Here is a 20791-nt window from a genome sequence, read left to right on the forward strand (position 1 = left end):
AATGAAGCATTTTGGATATTTTATTTTGTACTTTTATTTTTTCCCCTGGGAGTGGTGGGGAAGAAAGTTAAGATATTAGACTTAATTTTAGATGCAGAATACACTTAATAAAATATTTAAAGTCATGGAAAACTGCTGGAGTTTTTCCTCAGCAAGGTTTTTGCAATTTATTTTAATCATCCAACTGACAGTTTACCAGTCCTTAAAAAAAAAAAAAAAAAAAAAAAAAAAAAAAAAAAAAAAAAAGCAGCAACTCATCCTTGTTCTCTAGGAACAAGTTTGAGTATAGAAAAAGTGTCCAGCCACCCACTTGAGGTTCTAAAAACTATTTAGCAAGTGTCCCCTTCACCCCATTTTTTTGTGTTCCTTGAGACAAAAAAGCACCCAAACCTTGCAAAATCATTTTTTCCCTGGGAGCCGCTCCGGCAGAGGTGGGGGGTGGGGTGGGGGAAGGGGGAAGAGTGCCGAGAAGTCAGCACAGACGCTCAAGAATTTTCCTTCCTCCTCTCCTGAAGTTACAACGAAAAATAACGACAGTCAGTTCAGCGCGCGGCTCTCTGGCGTCTCAGCTTCAACCTCGTGCGACCAAGAGGGGGTTCCTTGTCCTGGGTCGGGGGAGAAGCGAGAGGACGCGATCAGGCGAGATTCCCCTCGACCCGGGCCGCCTCTCCGGCTTCGGAAGCTGCGCGCTGCGTCCGGGGGCTCCTGCTCTTGGCCGGCGGGCGGCGGCAGCGGCTGCGATTCGCAGGCTCGAGAGCCGTTGCCCCGAGATCCGCTGCCCGCGACTTACCTCCTGGCACCTCGACGCGCGAGGGTCAGGGAAGCTTTGCAAAAAGCAGGAGGGACTGGATGCAAGGAGGTGGCCCTGAGAAGGCCAGAAGAGGAGAAAGGAAAGGAAGGAGCGGAGCCGGGGAGCCGGGCTGGCAGCCGCCGCGGGAGGAATCTGAGCGTGCGGCTGGCGCGGGGGGAGCGGAGGCCGCCGCGGAGGAGGCGGCGGCGGCGGCGGCAGCAGCAGCGCGGGGAGGGCGGGCGGCTGCGCGGACGCCTGCAGCTGGGTAGCTAGCTGAGCGCGCGGCGCGGCGGTGGCGGGCAGTGCGCGGCTATGCTGGCCGCGGGGCTGGACTGCTGAACCCACTCGGAGCCATCGCGGGACTCGACCTGGGAGGGGGCGCCAGCGCACCCAGGACGCGGTGCCCCAAGGGACCCCACTTCAAGCTGCGAACTGAAGCCCCCTGCCACCCCAGGACACACACATCTCCGCGCCGGTTCTCCGCTGCCACCGCCAGCGTTCCAAAGGCTCCGGCAAGATCTGTGCCTCTCGGGTCTCCCAACCCGCCAACCCGACTGCTCCGCATCGTCACCGCCGTCCCCGTCAGACTCCTCCCGGCAGTCGGCTTCACCGAACTTGATTTCTCACCTCCTCGGCCCCATCACCTCCATCCCCTTTCCCCCCGTCTCGCCTCCACCCCCCCAATTTCCTCCTCCTCGCCCCTCATTTCCACCCTCCTCCCCCTCCCCCGGCCACTTCGCTAACTTGTGGCTGTTGTGATGCGTATTCCCGTAGATCCGAGCACCAGCCGGCGCTTCAGCCCTCCCTCCAGCAGCCTGCAGCCCGGCAAGATGAGCGACGTGAGCCCGGTGGTGGCTGCGCAACAGCAGCAGCAGCAGCAACAGCAACAGCAGCAGCAGCAGCAGCAGCAACAGCAGCAGGAGGCGGCGGCGGCGGCAGCGGCGGCGGCGGCGGCAGCGGCGGCCGCGGTGCCCCGGTTGCGGCCGCCCCACGACAACCGCACCATGGTGGAGATCATCGCTGACCACCCGGCCGAGCTGGTCCGCACCGACAGCCCCAACTTCCTGTGCTCTGTGCTGCCCTCGCACTGGCGCTGCAACAAGACCCTGCCCGTGGCCTTCAAGGTAAGAAGCTGCGGCCGCTCCCCCGCCCGCCGGCGTCTCCATGCCCGCGGGGGCCGGGGCCCCGACGGGCTCTGGGGCCTCCTACCTTGGTGGCTCTGACCCGAGCACCCCCCCTCCCCGAGTGACCCTCTTCCTCCGGATCCCTCGGCGGGCTCGGGACGCGGTGACCCCGCGAAGATCCCCTCTCCCACCTGTGCCTGCAGCCAACCGCCTCAGTCCCTGACCCCTTTATCCTTTCATTACCCCTCAAGCCTCCCGACCAGCGTTCTAACCCACTCCTCTGAGAGGTCTCCCCTCCCCCTAGAAGCCCCTCGGTGCCCACTCTGGGCGCCACCACCCCGGCTTATTCCACCCCCCCCCCCACATTCCCCCGGGGTGAGGAGCCCCCGGCCTTCTCCCCCGGGACTCCCGCGTTCGCCCGGCTGGGCATACCCACCCGCCCAGCAGCGCGGGCTGCCGGCGCCTCCCCTCCCCCGAGTCCCGCGCGCGCCTCTACTCTCTCCGCTCTAGTCGGACCCCCCTCTGCCCGGCTTGGCGCCCCCTTCTCTAACCCGCCTGAACCTCGGCGGCCCCGGCCGCTCCCGGGCTCGGGCTCGGGGGCCAGTGTTCGTGGGGTGCCGGCGCCGGGCATTAGCGTCCGGGGCGGGGCGCGGGGTGCCGGCTGCGGAGCGTGGGCCGCATGACCCGTGTCCACGAGGGTCTCGGGCAAACCTAGGGACTCTGGGAGCGAGTGAGCGGGAGACAGCACGGGGGCGTCGGCTTGGCTCGCAGACCTGCGCCTGTTGCCGTTACCGGGAGGAAGGCGGGGCCGCCAGGGTCGCTGCGCGCCCGGAGGCGGGGGAGCCCCGGATCCCGGGGCGCTGGACCCTCGAGTGCCGGGAGGTGGCTAGTGGAGGGGGCGGGGGCTCGGGCCGCCTCTTGGAGCCGGGACCCAGCTCCCCGCCTCACCCCACCTGGGAGGGACAGGGGAAACCTGTGAAATGCCTTTGGCTCGCCCGCCTTGAAAAAGGAGGTGAAAGTTTGAGGATTTCTCTTATTGGTACTTGTGAAGGACTTGAGTCCCTAAGGGCCCTCCTGCTTCTGAAAGGTCATGGGAGGCTCCGGCCGGAGGTCTGGGCGCGGAGGAGCAACCCCCGAGTCCTGAGAGCGCTCCCCGCGCACCGCGGCCTCCTCCGCTCGCCCGCCGGGCCCGTTAGTTGGAGGGCGGGTGTCGTCGGCGGGAGCCGCAGCAGCGGCCCGGCAGGTTGCGGGTCCAGGGTCTGGAGCCTCTCGCAGTAGCTGGATGCGTCTCCACAGCGCGGTCTAGATTTCCCCGGGCGGACCTCGTCAGGGGTAGCCCGGGAGCCCCCAGGGCCTGGCAGGCACTGGGCTGATGGGGAAACCGGTTCCCGGGCAGTCCACACTCCCGGGACCAGACTCCAGGGATGGAGGGGGCGGTGAGCCAGACAGGGAGAAGAGCATTCCCGGGAAGACGCTTCCGGCCCTGTCTGGCCTCTGAACTGGTAAAGGTGGGCCTGGGTCCTCTGGGTTCTGGGATCTGTGGAGAGCAGGCTAAGCGAGGCCTGGCGAAGTCGGAGGAGGAGGGAGGAATCCTGCCAGTTCCTGTACTGTGGACCCCGAGGCCAAGCTCCTACAGGCCACTGGCAGTTCCCAGTTGTGCATCACAACACCCCCCCCCCCCCATCACCACCCCACGCATCAATTCAGATTCCGTGTGTGGGTGGGGTGGAAAGAAAGAGGAGTCCAGGTCAATTAGAGCTGGTTATCTAGCTGGGTCTTGTATCAGAACAGAAATCAGAATGAATTGTTCAGGAAAGGGGATGTTGCATTCTGGGGCAGGTTTCATTTTGCAGTTGGTTCAAGAAGTGTGTGTGTGTGTGTGTGTGTGTGTGTTTTAACCGTCACATTTCTGCTTTTATAAACCACCTATCTTGTAGATTAACGTTTTTCTCCTTGAAATACGAAAAGCTTAGAATGGATGTGAATTCTAGAAATTAGAATTTCCACACAAGAGCTATCTTTTACAACGTTCATCGTCCCTGGGCCCAGAATGTTCTAATTGGCCTTAAGCGAAGAGTGGAAATTTGTACCCCCCCAACCCTCAAAACACAAACAAACAAACAAAAAAGCCTGGATTAAAACAGCAAATACAAATAGATATTTTGTCTTTAAAATGCCATGTCAGGCATTCCAAGTCAGGATATATGAAAATAAAATGGTAGGTACCTACGTTTTAAAAGATATCATTTAGATGTTTGGTGTTCTACATTCTGTTTGCTCTGCTAGACGTGTTTAAGGTATAACTGTCTTGAACTATTCTCCTCATTTATGGTGCTGAATTGATTTTGAGTCTTGGTACTTTGGATAGAAATGAACTTTTTGGTGCAAAGATAGAACGCAGTGTGTTTGAGCTGTTCTCAGATATTTTGGTTATCTTTAGGTTTTCTTATTACCACCCTTTTAAAATTATTTTGAAAATAAATTGTTTTCTTTGCTATTTATCATCCTTATTGTTAATTACAGAGCAGTTTTATTTTTAACCAGTGAACAAAACCATAGATTATACATAGCCATATTAGATTAAGTATTTTAATTCATATTAATTAAAAAAGAAATTGAGTTAATTTAAGACTTGATTCACTGTGTCCTCCCACTCCCATACCTGTATTTAAGAAAATTCAGACAGATGGTGATAGCTGAGATCCCCTCAGGATTTAAGTTTTGTCTCTGCTGAAAAAGATGTGTAGAGGTGTGGAACATCTAGATTTTGACAACATTTTTTATTGTTTTCATCTGAATGTTAGTAAAAACAATCTCTCTTTACCTTTCTTTTGAGATAAAAGCCTGAGATCAGTAGACTTTCTACACCCTTGTAACATAATCAAATACATATGCAGCAGAGAAATAATATGAAGAAGTCTCAGTTTTAGAAGTGGTGACCACAATTTGGCTATCATATTTAGAGCCATGTACAAAGTAAGTTACAGTGTTGTTGGGTAGATAATATGTGGGTAAATATGTTTAAAAACACAAACACACAGAACTTAATTGTTGAGAAATCTGGGATTCAAATCAATACAGTATTTATTGAACCCATATTTTATGTCTGTGACCCTAAACTCAGAATTGAAGAACAACATATTGAGTTTAATATGTAGTGTTTTGATGTGTTAATTTAAAATAATGCTTCATGATGATATTGACAGTGTATTATATTTAAGACATAAGCAATGTATTAGTGTTGTTCATCTGATCTTGTTTTGGGATTATACAAGAATACTTATAATTTGTTTATACTCGGCATGTAAAAACACAAAATCAACTAGTATGTTTTAAAACATGCCAAGTTGTTTATTGGTATTATATTTTTAACAAAGTTCTGCAGGTTTGTAGTGTTCCATCCTTCCAGGTGTCAAGGAAATGGAAATAAATATTTTTAACATTTCTTTCAGGTGTATCTTACTGAAAGCTTAAAATAGTTAAGGGATACTATTAGAGGATCCCCATGCCCTTTCTGTCTTAGATAATTCTTGTGACAAAGAAAGCAAAAAGCAATTTGCAAATTCATTACATTTGTTAATGGTCTGGTAGAAATAGGGAGAGCACATGTCAGCCTGGCATCCAGTAGCACCCTTAGAGTCAGAGGTCTGTCAGCCTTTCCACCATGAATCCTGGTGTTCAGGGCTTATAACTCAGTTGCTTTAAATAGCTTCGAGCTGAGACACTATGCAGAAATTTTAAGTCCAGATGTATATTTTAAAACTAAAAGTGGCGCAAGGCTATTGTGCTGTTTTAAGTTAGAGAACACTGGACTGTATATTTGCCAGTATCAAATGTTTTTCTGGCAATGTTAAAGAAAGAAAACACATTTTTAGACATATGATCTATTACTCATAGTTAATTCTGCATGTTTGATGATACCTTTCAGTATTTCTCATGAGTAGGGTTTCAAAATGATGGAGCAATTTCTATTCGAAAATAATTTTTTCGACATCACTGGCCATTTTCCTCTTCCAAAACAAGTATGCAGCTAATAAATATTTGACATTAGTGAGCTATGTTTTCCTAACGTACGTAATGATCAGGTTTTTATGTTTTTGTCTTTTTGAGTGTAATTATACCCCAACAAAGAAAAACATTATTGAACCTATTAAAACCTTATTGAATCTACTGTGAATTGTTATGCAAAATTATGTAAATCACAGTAGATTTCAGGTTGTGTGAGGACAGATACATTTTTGTGTTGTGCCTGTAAGTGCAATAAAAATTAAAGTTAAAAATTTTAGAACTGAATATTTAAAAGGTAATTGAAACACACAATTTTAGGTGGAAAATAAATATTTAAAAAATTTTAAGAAAAACTTCTATTTGGAAAAAGATATGGTTAAGATATCTTTCATTATATTCTCCCATTTGGCATTGTTGTTTGTCTCTTTTCAAAATTTCAGAACATCTGTTGTTAGATGATCTAAGCCAGCTTGATATAGGGCACGTAAATTCCTGGCTTACACTGAAATAATTTCCATCAACTTATTCTTTGATATATATTTTTAAAAATTTAAAATGGTATTTTATATTGCATTTATTTTTTTCTCTACAATTCAGTTAAGTTTTCCTAAATTCGAGGATAAATGCTAAAAATTAACTGTAGCATTTGTGAAACTTTTTAATTGTTTATTTGATGTTATCTCTAGATAACTACCATAGGAATACAATTTTCCCTTTTTACAATTGCTCCCTTACATCTTTTTATTCCAAATAAAGATTTGATCAGATTTTATCTTGAGAAAGAATTATATTTCAATTTTGCTGCAAGTACAATGTGCTAAATGATATTGGTCTGCAAGAGTAATTGGCTGGTTAAAATTAGACTTCTGTCCACGGAAATGTCAAAGGCAATTTTAATTTCCATACAATAAGACCACAAAAACAGTTTTAAGGGTCTGAGCTAATTCTGTATTGCTGCTCTTTTAGAATAATTCACAGATTTAGTCATAAGGAGTCTCATGCAAAATTTCAGTAGTTTCTAGGGTTAAGTATCCTTTTACCTTATTCTGTACAAGCTATGTATCATGTGATTTAAATGCTAGTTCTATTGAGGTGTGCTAAATAAAGGAACTTCTTTCTCTGTTCTGAAATGTTAGGACACAAAATTACTTCCGTCTTCTCCCTTAAGTTTCTTGAATTAGTAAACTGTATATTTTAAAAACACTTAGAAATGTAATTGTTCAGGTTTCATCACAAACTGTTCTTTGCAGAACGGAACTTTTGTGTTGGGTAGTATGGAAACAACTTTTAAAGTGTGCTTGCTCCTAACTAGTTAAAAGAACGATTTTTGAGTGCTCTCTACCCCTTAAATTGTTTTCCATTGCTTGGGTTTGGTACAGATGAAATGTGTAAAAATTTCTTGATTCTTTTGGTTTTCTTTTAGATAAACACAGTTGAGAATCTCCAAGGGAGACTTTTTAGCTTCAGAGATCTATTTTCTTTAAAACACTCTGACATATAATTATACTTTTGATTGATATAAAATCGAATACAGTACTCTCTCTCTCTTTTCTTTTCCTCAGAAAAACATTGGGCATTTGATTTGGTAGAGTGAATAGTAGAAAAAAACCCCAATATATTTAGCCATTAAAATAGAGTTCAGCCATAACAGGAAAAGTTGTCACCACATTCTGTGAGCATTTCGTTTTTAGGCCAAGTTCTAAGCCTCCTAGAAGACTCACACAATTTGTGATTACCTATTTGTTTGGTTATTAAGTGTAATACATAAAGCATACCAATATTTAACATGGTGATTATTCTGTTGCTTAAGCAAAGAAAAGTGGATTTGTGTGTTTCACTCTTAGGGATCTTTTCTTTCATATTTTCCCATATTGAATCAATTTTCCTTTTTCTTCTAACTAAAAAAAATCCATTATGTTAAAAATATGCAGTAAAATAATAATGTCCCAGAACTCTTGAAAATCTTTATATTGGGACAGATTTCTTCATTGTTTTTTAAATTTAGCCAGACAGAAGCGAAACCCATCAGCAGTCAACCTTTATCTCTGAGAAACACCAAAAAACATCTCAAGACATGAAGTAAAGAATTACATGTTCAATTGAACCCGTTCAGGATGCTTATAAGTTAAAGCCTGTGTTTAGCACACAGCGGACTTAGAACCAGAATTAGCCTCCTCATCTTACAAAAAATACATCATTGTAATTACACTCTACTTCTAGAGTATCTTCTACATTATACAGACTTAAAAAAATTATTTCCAATTTATATTGGAAAACTGTGGTTCCTGGAGATGAAGTTATTTGTGTGACATCATAGCAGATGTAAAAAAGAGGTGGGAAAAAAGAAGGGCCTCTTAATTTTTGGTACATTCCTTTTCTTCTGAGCAGTACAAACTTCTCTGCCTTCATTAATATGCTTACTGGTTCCATCTTTACTTTGACATCAAAAACTGCACGGCAGGTGCTAAAACACAATATGCTGAATATAAAAGAGGTCAGACTTTCAGATGCAGACTAGCCAAACGTGAATTTTTTCAGTGTTTTCAGATGTTCCCATTTTTAGCCTTGTGAATTTGAAAAATTGAAAAGCATATTGTCTCCAGTAGGAGTAGGACATTACCTCTATTCAGGAGCCCCTTGAAGCACTAGATGAAGTATGCAGGGAGGAAATCATGTTCTCCTGGAATTTGCCCTTGACCTGGGAGACTTCTCAGGTTGAATAGAGTCACCCAAAGGGTAGTCGGCAATTCCCTCTTCGAAAAAGTTGTCAGAAACCTAGTTTGGTGCAAGAACATGTTGCTTATGGAGGGATGCTGACTCAGCCTTTAACAGGTTCTCTTCCTTGGACTTTTAGCTGGTACCCTTGCAGACTCTTGGCCGTGGGAGGCGTTGCTCTTTATGGAGCACTTCTGTACTTATTTCAAAATTATTTATCAACACTTACTATGTGCTAGGTACTGTTTGGGCTATGGGCATGTGGTGGTGAGCAAAGTCAGTGAAGGCCAATCTAATATAATCTAGTCTCCTGGGAGTAAGTCTCAGAACTTTGGACTAGTGTGTCAAAAGCAGTAGATGGATCACTAAAATATGTACATGGAAATGAGGATCATTTGAGAACAGTGGGGTTCTGGGGAAGTGTGTTCTGTAAGGAAGGCTATAGGATTTTGAGCTGAACAACAAAGTGCTAAGGCAGGCATGGCATTGAGAAACAGCCTAAGAGAAAAGCCAAGGCAAAAAAAAAAAATTTTTTTTTTTTTTGACGAGTTTTTTTTTAGTGTGGTTGGTGGTTTGCTTGCATGGAACAGAGGGTATGTGGTAGAGGAGGGCTGGGGTGGGGGTCATGAGTGGGGAAAACTCAGCCCTCAAGCATAGTTACAGGTCGGTTTTATCACACTATAAAAACTTGCTTTAATGAGAGTATGTACAAATTGTATTGGGAGTCTGGAATCAGATGCTTAGGTCTGCCTTGTGGAAATCTCGACAGAGGGGAGAGCAGCCCTAGGCATAGAAGAAGAAAGATCAGAGGGCTATTGGCCAGAGAGGCAAGAGCTCGTGGGCGTCATTATCAGAGAGCAGTGGGCTACTCTCAGTGGAACTATTGCTTAGTCACCACAAGGGCATCTGGAAGTGGAATGAGGAAGAGATGGAAAAAATCTGAAAAGAAGACCCTGGAAGTTAGTTGAGAAAAATGATATGATCAAGAATGGATCAAGAATAGTGTGTCTCTGTGACCATGTGGCCTCTACACCAACATTCCCTCACCAGCCTTCCTGTGAAAGAGAGGTACCAATTTGCAGGTCAGCTGACCTCGGTTAAAAGTGTGACCCCTAGCCTTGGAGCAGTGAAAATGTTTGTGGACCTGAGATTCTCAGGATCCTTACTTGACTGAGTTAATCTGCTGCCGGTTAGCTGTTGAAGACTCAGGAGGCAGTGGTGTCATTTCAAAATGGCGGACGGGACAAGACAGAATCAATTTGTCCAAGGGCACTTTTTTTTTTTTTTTTTTTTTATCTCTACCACTCATTGGTCAATGACCATTTTCAGCCCATTCTAATCCTTGATTCGGCACCTAGACTTTAAGTTTCTCGAGAGCTTTGTCTATATTCCACAGTAGGGTGGGCCTTCAGAAATTATTTGCAGTGTGATTAAAAGCTGAATATGTAGCCCGAAGTTAGGAGATGAAATGTAGTGTTGGATACCACAGCCTATTGAAGCTTCCATATCATCAGGAACTCTAAGATTTCACCTCAATGTCTTCTCCCATAGAGCAGCTGACCAGACTTTCTTTTTTCAGCCTGTGATCTGGATGAGACCACACCTCAGGGGCTCTCCAGGCTGCAGACAGGCGGTGCCTTCATATGTACGATGCAATCTGCAGATGGGGCATCAGCTTTCCTTCTGTGGCATAATTCCCATGGACAACCTAACATGGGGATTTAATAAAAATGTACATGTATTCTGCGAGGAGTCCAACAACGAATGAAGGAAACTCTTGCCTGCCTTTGAAATGGGTGGACCTTGAAACATGGGTCTGTTTGAAGTGGCATCCTGACCCATATGCAGATGCTTCCTTCCTATCTGCCATGACTGGGCTAGAGCACTAAATCCTGATAAGACATATCATTTGCAATGGGAATATGTTCTCAGTGTCTAAGCTTTTCTGATGTGCCCTTATTGCTGCTGTGTTTCCTGTTTTATGTAGGTGGTAGCCCTCGGAGAGGTACCAGATGGGACTGTGGTTACTGTCATGGCGGGTAACGATGAAAATTATTCTGCTGAGCTCCGAAATGCCTCTGCTGTTATGAAAAACCAAGTAGCAAGGTTCAACGATTTGAGATTTGTGGGCCGAAGTGGAAGAGGTAGGTCTCTGGTTTTTAATATTGATAGTGGAATAAACACATCAGGATCTCCTGTTGAAATGTAGGCTAGTCTGTATACAAATCAGCACCTTCTTGCGCTGAACAGAATTGCTTAAGCTTTTATTTAAATATGTCCAGATGAAGTTGAGTGTTTTTCTGAGTGCTCAGGCTTTTTTCATTTGTTTTATGATACTGAAAATTCAAACAGTGTTTTCAGAAGAACTAGTCCCTAATTTCACTGGGCGTGAGCACATAAGGTGGAGAGAACAGTTGGAGGTTCAAGTTCTGAATTATGAGGAGCCAAATAACTGAGTAAATTGAGTGGCAACGAGGAAAGAAAAAGGAAAGCATTGGATCAATTTCCTGATAATATCAATTTTGTTCTAAGTTGCTGCAAGGACAGCCAGTATAACGTTCTTCACTTAGCACATAGGTTACCTCAGTATGATTTAACTTACTCTTATAATAAGAATCTATTTTAAAAAGTCATAGTTTTTTACAGAAGGCTTCTTATTTGAATTGGGGAATGATGTGTTCCCTGTGTTACAGTGACTATATAGAGTGGTGTAGACAGATGAGTGATTAAGATTCTAAATAATTTCCACATTATTTGAGGGTCTCCCCCTCCTGCATCTATCTTCAAATATTGGGAGTCCTTAAAAAGATCATAAAATAGAAAATAATTTCTTTTAGGGTTCTCATAGCTGTTTCATAAAGGGGATTAATGTTTTTTAAAAAAAGTCTCCAAGGAAACCAATATTTTGGCTTTTATTTACTTTCCTGTAGAGAGACTTGTAATGGTCCTTCACAAGAAGTATGATGCTCATTTATGCATTTATTGAATCTACTATTTTCATTTTAAGTGTCTCGATAAGAAGAGAGAAAATAGACCACTTTAGGATGGAGGTGAAATAAATTAGAATGACCTATGGAATGACTTCTACCCAGGTTCGAATTAGGAAATGAGAAGCATCAATTTTTAAACCATGTCCCATAATTGCTCTTTAGTTTGGATCAGATGTCATATTATTACCATTGTAAAAACTTGATAAGGGAAATTCAAGCAAGGCTGTTTCCGATGAGTAGTTTTAGTTTACTTTCTAGGAACAGGGCCAAGAAGCTGTACTTTTTAACTTAAAAAAAATGATGCATGCTAATGAGATACTGTCACTGAAAGGTTGTTTGAAATAAAATGAGGCTCAGAGCCTCTGGTAGACTCAAAACTAAAGGGGTTATCTCTGCATCAGATTTAGTTTACTTTCATTAAAAGGAAAAAAGACACATCCTATCTCACTGTTGACTGATTAGGTGTGAAGTGTGTGCATTCTTTTTTTTTTTTTTTTCTGTTATTGGTGCAGGTCCACAGTACAATGAAAGTTTCTCTCTTTTCTAGTAGAAATCAAGAAACATTTGAACAGGATGATTTACCTGCATGCTCTGAACTGTATCTTTCTCCTTATGTGACATTAATTTTGTTTTTAATTGGAGTAATGAATTTCAGTATTTAGAAGACTGGATACTACCTTACAGAGTCAAGCTAGTGTTTCCATTTACCTTGCTTTTGTATTATATAGATGCTGCATAACTTTTCTCTGATCAATTTGAGTAGAAACTATGGCAAAGTGATAGTGTACTTTGTAAACCCTCAACATATTTATTTAAGAAACTTCAAAGAGAAACAAAGGGTGTGCACTGTTTTACTATATTGGCTTTCTGAGTTTTGGCTGGTTTCCCAAATAGCAATTTTTATATTTAAAAAAAAAAAAAAGACAGACTTAACTGCTTGCAGACTTTTCACGCATGGAAGATGAAGAAAGCTTCTTTTGATGAAGTGTAATTATGTCCAAACAGAGCTGACCCCCTCCCCCTATATTTCTTATGATCTTAACTGAAGAAAGTAGGATTTTTCCTTTGAAGCAGCCGGGACTTGGTGGAGGATCTGAAATGCTACAGTCTGCTGCCAGAGGCAGGATGGAGAAATTGGTCCAGACTTGTCTTCGAGACTTAGATTGGGGGCGGGAGGGGGGCGGGGGAGTGGGTGCAGAGAGAAAGAAAAATTGATTTATCGCTAATAATAGATTTTTATATCATGACATTAATGTTATATGAAAGGAATCAGTAATATCAAGCTGAAATGAAGAGGACGAAAGGAGAGAGAACACTGATAAGAGATACCATTCTTTGGGGGAAAAAAAAAAGAAAAAAGGTCAGTTTTTCAGTGGCAGGAAACCCTTTAACCTGCCTGTGTACCTGACCTGCTTTCTAAAAACAAAACAAAACAAACTCCTTCCAGCTTCATCTCTGATTTTTACATTTCTACATTTCTCTTAAATGATGAAGTCTGGATCATCATGTTGCTACCATTGTATCCCCACCCCCCCAGCTATTTACAATTTTCTATTTTGAGTAGCATGAAAAAATAATACAAAATTTCTTAAATGTTAACACTTTTTCTTTTCAGTGGTAGAGAGATAAATTCTCAGAAATAGAAAAACAGTTTTAGATATATAAAGGAGTTATTTCACTACTTACTTTGTCATTATGGGTTAACTGATGACTTTTGAAAATGCTTTGAATTAAAATTCACAGAGCATCTGTGAAACTTGCATCAAGTTAGGAGTGGCTTATCTTTTTTTTATTGTCCCCCCCCTTTTTTTTCCTCCTTTGCATTTTAAACAAAAGTATTTGTTTGCTATTTCAGCAGAAATATTTGGTCCTTAAGTTTTCTTGCTATGTGTGCACACTTCTACATCAAACATGCTGCTTGTGGTCTACAAGCAGTTTGAAGCACCTACAGTGTACAGAGCTCAGTACTGTATCACTCCAAGATACAATCCTTGCTTATAGTTTTATCCTATCGACTGTCGCTGATAGCCTCTCGAGTTAGGTTAGAATTGTCTTTCAGTGACCGTGCCTGTATTTATCTTGGAGAATATATGACTCCAGGACATATTTTGGAACTAGTTCCTAGCTGAAGCCAAGGATGATATAATTAGTTGTCATTAGTGCTAGCTAGCTAGCTCCCTCGGTAGAAGTCAGCATTTTTATCACTTCTGCAAAGTAGTAAACAATGGAATTTAGAAAAAGGTTTTCTTTTTTTTAAATTTTTAAGCAAAATTTAAGTAAATCATGAGTACTCAAATAAACATTTGACTTAGGAGATGCATTGTTATTTGTGAGGTGAAAAACCAATTACTCAGTTGGGTAGTAGTTTCTGGAAGTTTCTTGAACACTATGTTCATGTTCCTCCTGAAGGGGCAGTAAGAGGTAGAGAGAACCTCCTTAATTTTTATTTTAGTTGTCAAAGTACATTTTGATCTTCAGGATTTGATTTTAGAAGATTGTAGTGATACTTCAAGGACTGGTTTCCTCTCCCCCAAACCCACCTCTTTTAAAAAGGAATTTTTACTGGTTCTGCTTTGAACATGTAGGTGCTTTATGCTTACAGGGTAAATTTTATATTGGCTTTTGTTCTTACACAAGGTGTTTGAATTTGGGAGAAGCATTGATGACTTTTAATATCTGAACGAAGATATGAAAGCCTCAAGTAGAAATATTCTCAGAACCGGTTTCGATAAGTTCACGAGTCTGAATAACACTAGCAGGTCATTTAGACTTATTTAAGGACAAGTGAGATATATACATCCTTGCTTTGTTAAGATCTGTGCCAAGGATGACAGCTGCCTTGCTAACCAGCCTTGTAGAAGTGCAGTCCTGGCTCACAGACCACTGATCTGACCCAGAATGGCGTCTTGTATGGTTTAATCTCACTTACCTTTCAATCTAGGGGTTCAGCCCATTCACTCCCCGAGCTCTCTACATTGTTTTGAGTTCTCTATCTGGATCTCTATCAGATCTCTTCAGCTTTCTGATCTCCCATTCTGTACACTTGGGAGTTTTCTGTAACTAGTTCAGATTGCCAGCTGCCTTTTTCTTCCAGTTAGCCCTAATGTTTATAATAAATCCTCTGGTTCCTAACCAGACAATTGCATTTCTTTAAACCCATGTAACATTCAGTCTATAATGGATGAAATATGATCTATCAGTGACACTTTAAAAATAGATGCTTTCCTCCTCCTGGCGAGATATTATGCTAGTGGATTTATATCTACTGTTTCTTGGTCTTATAGAGCTGATGGGGACGCGTGTAGAAATAAGTGATCTGTTAATTTTTAAAAATTTTCTCTGACAGAGTTTAAAAGAAGAGCACTCTCTTTAAGGCCTGGAAGACCTGGGTTCAGACCCTGATTTTTTCCTCTTATTAGTTGTGTGGTTGACTTACTAAGCCTCTCTGGGCTTTAGTTTCCTCATTTGTGAACTGCAGGGGATGAAGCTAACTGGAGAGGACTAGAGGAGATATGTATGAGGTGGTTGACAGTTAGTAGTTTTCTAATCAGTATTCATCTCTCCCTGTCTGCTCCCCTCCCCCCACTTGCATCTTGTCTTTTTTTTTTTCTTTTTTCTTTCTTTTTCTTTTTTTTTTTTTTTTTTTTTTTTTTTGATACTGGCCATGGAAAAGTATAGCCAAAGAGACTTAAAGCTAAATATACTGAGTAACAAATGATGTGTGTCTTAAACATATTTCAGGAACTTCTATGGTCAGGGTTGAAAAGAAAACCCATTCACTAGATTTGACAGCCAAAGACCTGTTCTACATTAAGCCTCGTGTAGAACCTGTTCCACATTAAGCTTTGAGAAGATTGCCTTAAACTCTGCATTGCTACATAATGTTTAAGATTTGCGTTTTGATTTAATACCCTCAAGCTTTCAGTAAAGGGAAAAAACAGTCTCTGACCAAAAAAACAAAGCAAAACAATACGAGCTGTTTCAAGGTCTGGTACAGGAGCAGGCCAAGAGCACACTCTGGCCCGCGATTGCCACGAAGGTTTTATTGAGTCACTGTTTCACGCCCACCTTTTCCTGTCTTGTAACAGTTTGCAGTTTTGACTATCTGACATGACTAACCGTTGCAAATCTAACTGATTACAACTGTCAGTGAGTCTGGGTAGCAGGGTCTGGGATCTTCTTCTGGAGAAGGCAGACATCCGAGTCTGCTCCCAGACTTCTCCCTGTCTTCTTTCCCCCACCTCTATTCATCACCTTTCCTCATTAATTTGAAACATCAGATGTCGTGTTTCAATGAAGCACACCCTCAGCTAAAAGCAGCAATTCTCACTTACGTTGGGAGACGTTGTGTACATGGAGCGAAGAAGTCACTGTCAGGGAGTTAGTTCAGGATTTAACAGCAAGGTTGTATGTTCGGGCAGGGGTGGGCAGGGAGGAGAAAAGCTCTGTTCCAGTAATGATGAAATCATCATACCACAGGCACATTAAGGCAGGACAGGAGACACCGGCTCCTGTTAAAATGATTCCCATAAGAACCTTCCTCTTTCATCTTCTTATTGTAGTGCAGTTAAATAAATGAAATGCTAAAGCCATGTGAAGTAAATAACATAATCAACAGTGATTTACTATTGTTCTCTCATGGGGTCATGACCTAATCCTAAATAAAGACTTCTAAAATTGTCTGTGTTTGGATGTGTTCCTGATGTTGTTGGAGAGGACTGGAAGGAAGAGAATCTTCCTCAAGTGGGCCAGCGTTTTTGTTTTCATTACCACTCCTTGCTACTGAGCTGCAGTTTTTTTTTTTTTTTTTTTTTTTTTTTTTTTTTTTTGGGAGTTGGAGCCCTCTTGTAGAGCACTGCAGTGAAGATGGTCTGGATACTCAGTTTAATCCTTCCCCAAAGTGGCCATCGGAGGCTTTCTCATTGAGAATAAAGAGCCCCGTCTCTTGCTTTTGTTTCATTACCTCCTCAGACATGCTCGAGTGCAATCTGGACGTCCATGCTGTTCTGTTATCCCTGGTGCTGTCTTTTTATATTCACTGTGGATTTTCCCCTTTTACATCTGCAGGCAAGAGTTTCACCTTGACCATAACTGTCTTCACAAATCCTCCCCAAGTAGCCACCTATCACAGAGCTATTAAAGTTACAGTGGATGGACCCCGGGAACCCAGAAGTAAGTACTCGCCTTCCTGTTGGAAACGGTAAACAGGGTGTGTGGGGGACCCTATGAGGAATGTGTCCCTGAGCATTAGGACTACTTTCATGTAAACGGTTTCTTTGCCAAGTATGCTCTCTGCATGTGTTTGGACTGAGAGGCAGTTAGCAGAAGTTCACAGTTAGTAGAAGATCAAATTACACTGGTCAACCTTGCCACAGAATTGCTAAGGCTTACCTAACTTGGGGGACATGAGTGGAGAATTACTCAGTCACTGTAGGTGCGGGCTAAGACATTCTTCTCATGTGCTGTACACACTAGACAGCAGACCCATGAGATCTGAGGAGAAAAACAACAGACTGAAAAATCTTGAGCTTAGTCAAAAAGCATTTGTGTGTGTTTCCCATGGTCTAAGAATGTGTTTTAACTTTTTAGCTCGCCCACTCAATTCCCTTTATAAAGAGCACACTGCTTAATTACAAAGAATTTATTTGCAAATGATAACTTGCTTGATTGTTACAACACTGTTGTTTGGTCATGTTCTGGTAATTGTTATAGATAGTTTCTTTTAACAGATAGAGTCAAACCACGTCTAAATCCGCCTTGGTGTGTTTGTCTGTCTGGACATCCAGAAGGTTGATCGGGCATTCATTTAAGAAGAACACATAACCCATTTGGGCCAATATGCATTTTCCTCCCAAATCTAAATAGAGACAGGTTTTCTCCCCAGTCCCACCCCCAAAACTGATTTGATCAAACTTGGTACAGCAGCATTTAACTGCATTTAGGGATTAAAGATTATTTGATATATATGACATGAAAACTAATGTGCCAATGGAAACATTGAACTCTGCCTTTGATGAGTGAGTACATGGGAGTCCCAGCCATTGGGTTTAGAGAGTTTAATTTGGTTTGTGGTGGAGGTACAGCTGGCAGAAATATTTGTTACACAAGGATACACCTGCTTGGACAGTGAGAATGACCTATCTTCCCCTAAAAGTGAGAGAAAAGGCCTGATTTTTTCCCCCTCCTCAAGTAGCATATCATGCAGGAGCATAGGGTGCCTTCAGTTCCTCTTGCCGCTCTCTCTTCACCAAGGCTCACTGCTTGTCTGAACTAGGGAGGTTTCCTGCCTCAAAAGCCAGTCTTTGAAGTTTTTCTTTTCTCCTTCTTTCATGTGTATGGCTTCTTCTAGGCTCACAGTTTTGGGTCAGTGCAGGCTCCATTTAGGTTGAGAATGTTCTGTTAGGCAGTGTGTCTCTGGTCACCCTGAGTCTCTGGTCATAAGAGCCAGTGGTTATGCAGTGCAGGTGACTAGAACAGAGCAGGACTGTCTGGTCTGGTGTGGAGCTTTGGCTGAAGTTCCTGAACTGCCATATTCAGGGGAATATGCCTTGTGATGGAAGCCACATATTATCTAATTAGCCCTTGAGTTCCTGAAAAGGCAGGGACATCCATTTCAGTCTTGTGTAAAGCAGGACAGTAGTCTTTTAACACTTCTAATACTTATCTTTTAAAGATGTTTCCTGCTGATCTCAGCAGCTCTTCTCACTTCTTGGAAAAACCATTATTGTGTGTGTGTGTGTGTATGTGCGCACCTCTGTTTGTGTATGTGTCCATACACTCAAGAGTGATAGTTGTGAGAGGAAATAGGGAAAGGTGGGTGGGTGCAGCCCTGTTCTGAAAGGGGCGACAGAAGGTGAGGAAACGGGGTAGCTTTGGGAAAGTCACTTCTCTCAGGTGAGGATACCATTTCCTAATTCCCAAGAGGTTATTGGCAGAATTAATTGGCTGATAGGCTTGCTGTCCTGTAAAGGCAGAGAAGTGCTCTGAAAGCAAGGAGGGTCCAGGATAGAGGGGCAGATGGTGTATATGTGACCTGAGTTTGGGCTCTGGGTGCCGAGGGTGGGAGGGGGAGCAGATGCAGATCATGAGTGGCAGACCACTGAGTAATGACATTTTTCAAGGACCAGAAATATATGTGACAATGTGTTGTCATGATGGCATCATGAGGGGGTGTACCAAACTCAGTGCCTGCACACAAGGATGGATATGGTATCAGTAACATCTTAATCCTATAACCTTGAGTTTCTATATGGGATTATTGCCTTCTGCTCTGCTCCTGGCCATCCTGGGCGTGGAGAGCATAACACTCTTCCCAGTATTGTTCTTTAAATTTTCACATCCCAGGTGTGAAAAATGCCCAGCATTTTCCATTTTCTTCAACTCTAATAGGATTTGGAATGAATGGTGCATATATAATGTTAAATGGAGATTCCTCCAGAATGTGGATTGGCAGACTTTTTCTGTGAAGTGCCAAATAGGAAATAACTTCTGCTTTGTGGGCTATATCTTCTCTGTCACAAGGACTCAACTCTGACAACATAGCTCAACTGACCTCGGCCAATACATAAATGAATGGTTGGGGTTTGTATTTCAATAAATCTTTATTTGCAAGAACAGATGGTGGGTCTGGTCTGGCATACAAGTTGCAATTTACTAACCCTTGCTTTAGATTTCAAACTGGCTTATGTTATTAACCCTTGACAGAGTAGGGCTTTAGAAAAAGGCTTTCCTGATGGGAGAGAGAAAAAGACAATGCAATTGTCTGAGCCGTCCCTCCAGTGAAATTATAATTCCTCAAATGGTGGTTGTCCTAGAAATAGTATCCATCTGTTTATTATTGTAATGGTTTGATGGAGTTGAGGATATTATACCATTGATTCCCATTAATGGAATTTTACTGCTTCCTCCAGAGATCAGAATATATATTGAAAAAGCTACTTTTGGTAGATTAGCTATTTGGACAAGGACAAGTTCTGGGTCAACTGGATGGGTCTTTATTCAGTCTCACATAGTGATTAAGGGTGTGGCTTTGGTGTCTGACTGTCTGGATTGAAATCCCAGCTCCACCGCTGACTGACCCGTTAGTTGTATGGTGGTAGACCAGTCACCTGACTTTTGTTTCCTCAACTTCCTCATCTGTTAGAGTGAGACTAACGATGGTATTTTCTTCATTGGTTGCTGCCAATATGTTAAATGATGTAACGTCCATAAAATATGTAACACAGTGATTGTCATGTAGTAAGTGCTCATTAAGTCTAAGTTGTTTCTGCATCAGTTCCCTTCAGCATCAGAGGAGTTTGCTGTAGAGTTTTGCTTCTCGTATGCTTCCAGGAAATAGATACCATCTAGACTCTGCTCCCTTGCGTGTTACTTATTTTTTTTTTCTTGCAGACGGTTTTACTAATTTCTGCTCATTAGTAAATGACACTAATAAGTGTTATAAACTGTGCCTTGAGCAGGTAGTCCTGCTGCCTGGGGACGGCTTTGCAGAGACAATGATACACACAGTTTGTTGGCAGCCAAGAGAAGTCCGAAAGAGGATACAATGGCTCTAGTGCCCCCCTCTGAGGCTCTGCTTATCAGCACATCTGCCAAGACTTGCTTTTCACTCAAAAATCAGAGAGGTTTCATCCTTGTGTGTTCTCTGTCTCTGGCAGCTGAACCGGTGCTGTCAGATCACAAACAATTTCTGTCCTTAATATACACATCTGGCGTTGGCAGTTGGACGAACTTCATAAGAACACATGATCATCACTCATTACAAGATTAAAAAGTACCCCATGGCATCATTGATGTTTTTTCACTTTGATCTTCTGCAGTTGTGATTCATCTCAGTTATAAAACTTCCCTTGAAAGGAACATAGCCGATGACTTATTAGAACCTTCATCTTAAGTAGCGTAAACATGAAAACGGTGCACATCTTTACAAAATGCCATTTGTTTTCTCTGCCAGCTTATCATTTTAAGACATGACATCATACCTAAGATCCCAAATTTGTAAGTCCCGTGTTTAGGCAAGGCGTTTTGACCTTCTGTTGGCAAGTGAGCTAGAACGACTGCCGTATGTTCGCCAGCAGAAGAAGTCAGTGGAGCAGCGGCAGCTACGGTAATGTGTTCAGATGCCTGACTCTTTCACACATCAGTTTCTATTAGGATTCTTTGTT

General features: G+C 42.8%; 1 protein-coding gene across 7 annotated transcripts in view; it reads left to right on the forward strand.

Annotated features, from left to right (window-relative positions):
* The first annotated feature begins 982 nt into the window (after nucleotides 1–982).
* Nucleotides 983–20791, forward strand: part of RUNX2 (RUNX family transcription factor 2) — a 230410-nt gene continuing 210601 nt past the window's right edge. For 2 of the 7 annotated variants that reach the window (XM_059178131.1, XM_059178132.1), the window contains exons 1-3: nucleotides 1001–1914; nucleotides 10625–10781; nucleotides 16695–16799. In XM_059178131.1, the coding sequence (XP_059034114.1) occupies nucleotides 1549–1914; nucleotides 10625–10781; nucleotides 16695–16799 (628 nt within the window). In that variant the 5' untranslated portion in view covers nucleotides 1001–1548. Of the gene's footprint in view, nucleotides 1915–10624; nucleotides 10782–16694; nucleotides 16800–20791 lie in introns of all 7 variants that reach the window. The other 5 variants (XM_059178130.1, XM_059178134.1, XM_059178135.1 and 2 more) reach the window with 5 other exon arrangements.

Source organism: Mustela lutreola, chromosome 6, assembly GCF_030435805.1.
Source record: "Mustela lutreola isolate mMusLut2 chromosome 6, mMusLut2.pri, whole genome shotgun sequence".
In the NCBI taxonomy this organism is placed as follows: Eukaryota; Metazoa; Chordata; class Mammalia; order Carnivora; family Mustelidae; genus Mustela; species Mustela lutreola.